Source organism: Asterias rubens, chromosome 7 (genome assembly GCF_902459465.1).
Source record: "Asterias rubens chromosome 7, eAstRub1.3, whole genome shotgun sequence".
Taxonomy (NCBI): domain Eukaryota; kingdom Metazoa; phylum Echinodermata; class Asteroidea; order Forcipulatida; family Asteriidae; genus Asterias; species Asterias rubens.
In genome coordinates, this window is record NC_047068.1 from 2,275,131 (window position 1) to 2,281,666 (window position 6,536).

The following is a 6,536-nucleotide window of genomic DNA, read 5'->3' on the forward strand; positions in this document are numbered from 1 at the left end:
ATGGTCGAGTAGAACATTTAATTAAAATTACCGGCAAAAGAATTTTTAAAATGATTTTACTTTTTTTTTTACAACAACCACCAACCCATTCATCACACTGTTATTACCTTTAATATTAATTCATTTTTCTTTTGATATCATACTTATTTGCATCAGGGCAAGCAGTGCGTCTCAGCTTCTTTGAGGAGGAAACACAACTGAACAAAAACTCTCTAGCAACCTTCAAGTTTGACAGCATTCACACAGATGGTGGTCTACTGCTAGCATTTACAGAGAGTAGTGAGGCAGATGTAGACTTTTGTATTGGCACAACATTGTATTTATGTCCAGATGATGAATATAAGTGCTACCCGGTTTATGATGAACCACTCACTGCAGCATCAAGTGCTGAACTGTTCGAGTTCAACGGTGATATCTTTATTGCGTTGGCTGTTAGCGACCAGGTAATGATAAGCCTTACACAATACACATGTGATTTACTTTATAATACAGCCTTGATACTTGTTTAAATGACACTACAGGGTATCAAACAAGAGTACTGATATACAAAGGGAAAATCTCACCAAGCTATTATAAGTTATCACACAAGTTATCACAGTTATCACACATAGAGAGCGTGTGTTATAACGAATTTATCTTCCAGTCTCACCTGCAATGCGCAAAGTTTAAAATTCCAGAACGTTATTTCGCGACGAACATCATGCACGCGCACAAAGTTTAGAATGTAATTTTGCACTGCCCGTATATGGAGTGTGACGCATTGACACTCACAATACGCACTGTGCAATAAAAACACTGGAAGTAGTATGTTTTTATACCACCCTCCAGTTCGAGCATCTGATTGGTGGATTAGTGCATACTGGAAGATAAATGTGTATATTGATCATTATTATGATTTTATCATATACAAAAACTTAAGTTACAACAGAGGATCTCATCTCTACTACCAACTAATGATACAATTATATTTTCAAAATTGTTGGCTATTGTATGATGCATGTTCCTGGTATGCGTAATACAGTCATTGACTTCAACTGTCGGTTAAACATCGCTTTGGTATTCAACCCATTATGTGGAGATGTTAGACCAGTTAGTTAACAAATTGGAATGTTTTATACATTTCTTCCCTTTTCTTTTATCTTCATATTTAAAAATGGTGCTTTTTAAAGTTCTTTTTGCATCATTTCAATGGCAATATGGTAAAAATTGATTCATAAATACCTCAGACAGTTTCGCTAATCCTATTGGTGGTGAGCGCGTCATTCTGGGGTGTTTAAACCTTAGATCAAAAACCAGGCCTCGTTGGGTTTAAACCACTAGTTGAAAACCTCTTCACCACACATTGATTCCCTTATTTAAACAAACTGGCTAATTTTTTGTCGTGGACCTTGTTAAACTGATTTTGAAGCTTTGTATAATTACAAATTCATTTCTAACATTTTGGCAGAGCACATTCTGTACCGGCATTTCATCTACGGCTAATAAAGTTCAAATCTTGAAGATGAGCAGTGAATCTTATGAAGTGCGGTTACCAGCTCAGCATGCTGTGGATACAGCCATGTTTGTCATCAATGGAACTTTCTTTGTAGCTGTAGCCAACTTGTATGATCCAACGACAGGTACTACTTAATAATCCAAATTAATTTATCCAAATTACTTTACAGGCCCGGTTCATACTTCATGCGACTGTGAAGCCAATTTGACGTGAATTGTATGTCGAGACTCTCCCCTCGCAGTGATATTCGCAAGTGAGTTGAACAGAGTTGCGAATTATTTATTGCGAATTTGTGTTGTCAACATTCGCTTCGCATTCACATTCACAGGAAGTATGAACCGGGCTTAAGTCACCTAATTCTGGATTTGGTCATTTTCCCCTCCCTTTTTACAATTCTATGGTACTTTCAAATGCAGGAAACAAGGACATTTCGTCAGCTGTATTTGAATACAATCCTGAGACAGGTAATTTTAGTGAGTTGCAATTGATCTCCACCATTGGAGCTGCATCTGTTACTTACCTGGAACTTGGAGGCAACAGCTGGTTAGGATTTGCATGCAGTCATGGAACAACCTCTTCACTGATACTCAAATGGAATGCTGCTACTCATCAGGTACATAATAAGCCAATAAAAGGGTAGCGACGAGTTCTGAAACTGTCGTTTAAAACCGGCAGGGTCCTGGCCGTGCTCATCGCACGGCCATGAACGTGCAAAGAGTGACTACTCTTTTATTTCCATTCATAAATGCCTTTTTGGTTAAAAGGCATAAAAAAGTAACAAACTCTGTACAATTTATCCGTTTTTCGACATCCTTGAGCTCTGTAAGTGTGTTGCATTTTTATGACTGAGACAGTTTTAGGATATGCATTCAAGTACGTAATAGTAGTAGTAGTATGCATCCTCGTACTCATGGGCCAAAATGGCACGGCGAGATCGATCACCCATGGGAACGAGGTTTGGGCTAACCCGCACAAACCAATCCGAAAACAACTGGTTATAAACAGCTTCAGCTGGTCATTACCAAAATGACGCGCTCTCCACCAATAGGAATAGTGAATATGGCTTTTTGCCTGGAAAAAAAAACAGTAAACGGAATTGGAATCGCTACTTGTTTAATTAATTGGCTCACGACACCAGTACAATCGTACCCCTCATTCCTTCAAATGGTATAAATTATATCTTTTATTTTCCCTTTTTTGTTTTTGATGAACACACCTCTTTCTTCTTTACATTTTGTGTGTGTAGTTTGTCTTGGAAGCACCTATATTAACAGACACAGCTTCTGATGTTTTGGGAATCGTAGTCAAGGAAGCTCCTCTTATGATCTTTGCTAGTGAGAAAGTATCAACCAGACATGGTACAGTAGACTTAAACCAACCAATATCAGTGTATGAATACTCCACTACATTGGAGTGGACATTAAAACAAGACATTGATGCAGTTGGAATTATACAGTTGGAAGCATTTCTAATTGATGGTAAGTTTTAGAAATGGGCATTTATAACTTTAAAGCGTTATATTATTGATTGCTCTATTTCTGAAATAAAACCAATACAGCCTTAAGGAGGCTGAACTGAGTTTTAGTTTGACATCATAATAAAAATATAAATGTGTATTAAAAACAGACAAAAAATAGACAATTAAAAATCTTAACCAAAATATGTGGGTATGACAACATTTGGACAGCAATGACAACAACTAAGACATGGACAACAGAAGATGGCAACCCGGTCATGGAGAACACTTACAGAAACTCGGACAAAAACAGGAAAAAACAGAATGCAGTATCAAAAAATGAAGCTGGATAAACACTTTGAATTAATTTTTTATTTGTGTTCGATAGCCTAGAAAGATAATGAACAAGACTTGTTTGATACCAGTTAGTTTATGGCAAACAAACTAACAACATTATAGTATGAAGTATTTAAATATGAAATGTATGAAGGATTTGATGCAGTTAAAGTGATAGAGATAAATAATAATAATAATAATAATAATAAGACATTTGTAAAGCGCCTAATGCAAAAGCCTCCAAGCGCATTAAAGAAACAATAAAATAAACAATTAGAGAAAGATACAAGATACAAATAGGCAAATTACAAAAAAGAAGCTTTAAACAAATGAATTTTCAACAAGGACCTAAAACATTGTAAAGTATTAGCTTGGCGAATATGCACAGGAAGACTATTCCAAAGAAGCGGTGCTGCGTAAGAAAAAGATCTGTGGCCATAAAAAATGGAAGAAGCTCTAGTAGCAGAAAGCAATGACTGTTGAGATGATCGTAAAGTCCGAGTAGGGGAATAATGATGAACAAGTTCAGATAAATAAGCAGGAGATTGACATGTTTGAGCCTTGAAAGTTAACCGAAGAATTTTGTAAACTGTTCGAAACTTAACTGGGAGCCAATGCAATAAAGAAACAAACTAAGTAGTAGGAGTTTGGTTTAAGGAGAGGGCCTAATCATAGGCAAACTCTGATCTTCAACTTGTTAAAGACATTGGACACCTTAGGTAATTGTCAAAGACCAGTCTTCTCACCTGGTGTATCTCAACATATGCACAAGATAACAAACCTGTGAAAATTTGAACTTAATTGGTTGTCAGAGTTGCGAGATAATAATGGAAAAGACTAGTCACATGAAGTCATGTGCTTTCAGTTGCTTGATTTCGAGACCTCAAAATAAAATTTTGAGATCTCAAAATCAAATTCATATATTTTTGTGCAAAATTCTTTGTTCTCGAAATCTATGCTACTTCAGAGGGAGCCGTTTCTCGCAATGTTTTATACTGTCAACAACTCTCCATTGCTCTTTACCAAGTAAGTTTTTATGCTAACAATTATTTTGAGTAATTACCAATAGTGTCCACTGCCGTTAAGAAATACCAGTGGGTCAATATGCTTTCATCAAACGATCTTTATATGTTTTGACTCTTATTGGCAGAGATTACTTACTTACTGGGTGTGAGCAGCGTTGGATCCATTGACATCTTCAAATGGTCTGGAGTGGGTCAATTTGAGTTCTTTAAGTCTGTATCACTTGAGGGTGTGGCCACTGTGCATCCATTTGTTCATTGGGGAGATCTACACATGGCCGTTGCTAGACCAGCTTTTCACAGAATTGTAACGGAGGATACTAGATCATTTGTCAAGGCAATAATAAGAGGTAAGTCAAATATTGTTTTCTTTGGAAATTCACCATGGGAAAAATGTCATTCTGCATTATATAAAAGCTCCAATTAGGTGAATAAAAAACACAAATATAATGCAATTTTAACTCACAAGTTTGAGTCAACTATGGATAATTGATAATTTTTTGTTGTTCATAATTTCTTTTGTGTGTATGACACATAAGTATATTTGAGGCATTGAAATGCTTTTCTTGGCTTGAAACTCAAGTTTCAGTCTGCATTAAAGAATGTGCACGGCCTTCTTCGGAAAGGACTTCTGTAGGCACTCTCTAGAATAAGGCTACTCTGTAAGTTCATGCCCGTTCTTAAATTAATTTGATCAAATGTTTGTTTTTTCATTTTACAGGTCAAAACCAAAACACACTGTTGGAGACACTCTGAAGATATTGACAACTTAACCATGGAAGAATCATAATGCATATAAGCCCTTGTTTGAAAGAGACAACACTTGTTTCCCAGATGTGCCCAACCACTTAATGAGAGCGAGTACATCACAGAACCTTGTTAACTCTTATAAGGTGCTTCAAAAGTGGGACTCATAATTTATAAACTTCAAAACCTATCTTAAAAAGTGTTTACTTTTTCCAGTGCCTTTAGATAACTCTAAAAATATATAAGTCAAAAAAACACTAATTAGTCATATGAGACATGATTTTGATGTAAGTTAGTCAAAATCATGCCTCATATGACTATAGTTTTGTTTTGACTAATATATTTTTTAGTGTGAGGGGCTACAAAACTTCACTATAATGGTTGTGATAAGGGAGTAAAAGAACGGCATCGATGTCTTAAATGGCTTTTTAAAACTGACATGTGATTGACTCTTTTATCACATGAATACGAACCTGCAAGGTTATATGCAGCCATTTAAGACTGAGTCAATACTATTTTATTCCCTCTTATAAATACCCTTTTTTGTTAAAAAGCATAAACAAAATGTAATTGTATGTGTATTCTTCTTAAATTTTTCAATTCTTTTCGTTAGGTTGCACTACACCAAGGTTAAGTTGCCTCAGATGCGCAATGATTGTGCGTATAAGCCAAATTAATAGATTTTACATTTTGAATCGTACGTATTGATTGAAAAATGCATTGTAGCACCTGCAAAAGCCTGTTGCCCAACATGCATATATAAATGCTGAATGCACTCTAGCTCACTGGTTCTAAATGGCTCTGGCTATGTCTTTATAAGACAATTAGTAAGAGATCAAGATGGTCAAGTGACCACCATTTGATGGGACTGCATAAACGCTGGTGGGTATTTATGATTGTTTAATATTAACCTGGCAGATTGCTTTCTGTGGGGGCTATTAACTACAAACTTTATGTTGACTTTTCAGTATCATTTAATGTTAATAAACTATTGAAGATTAGAGTAAGTGACCTCTCAAACCCACAACCCATCTCCCTAAAAGTCTTGTGAAGTCACAAACAAGTACTCCTATAGGCTTTGTGCAAACCGAGATATTGATCCTTTAAAGGCACTGGTCACTATTGGCAATTACTCAAAATAATTGTTAGCATAAAAACTTACTTGGTACTGAGCAATGGAGAGCTGTTGAAAGTATAACATAGTGGAACATGGTTTTTGAGAAAGAAGTAATTTCTTACTATATTTGAATTGAAGTTGAGGCTTCAGCTGAGGTCTCGAATTTAAGGCATCTGAAAGTACACAACTTGTGCAACAAGGCCGTTTTTCTTTTCATTATCCTCTAGCAGCTTGGACAACCAATTGAGTTCAAATATTCACAGATGCACCAAGTGAGAAGACTGGTCTTTGACAATTACCAAAGGTGTCCACTGCCAAAGCACTATCATCAAAAACATAGCAAGTATGTTCCCAGTTATCGTC

General features: G+C 36.0%; 1 protein-coding gene across 1 annotated transcript in view; it reads left to right on the forward strand.

Moving 5' to 3' along the window:
* LOC117292331 overlaps positions 1-6,229 on the forward strand; it is a 49,260-nt gene extending 43,031 nt beyond the window's left edge. The window contains exons 30-35 of the mRNA XM_033774356.1: positions 157-443; positions 1,448-1,619; positions 1,912-2,108; positions 2,742-2,973; positions 4,438-4,659; positions 5,031-6,229. Of these exons, the coding sequence (XP_033630247.1) occupies positions 157-443; positions 1,448-1,619; positions 1,912-2,108; positions 2,742-2,973; positions 4,438-4,659; positions 5,031-5,065 (1,145 nt within the window). The 3' untranslated portion in view covers positions 5,066-6,229. The remainder of the gene's footprint in view (positions 1-156; positions 444-1,447; positions 1,620-1,911; positions 2,109-2,741; positions 2,974-4,437; positions 4,660-5,030) is intronic.
* Positions 6,230-6,536: the final 307 nt, after the last annotated feature.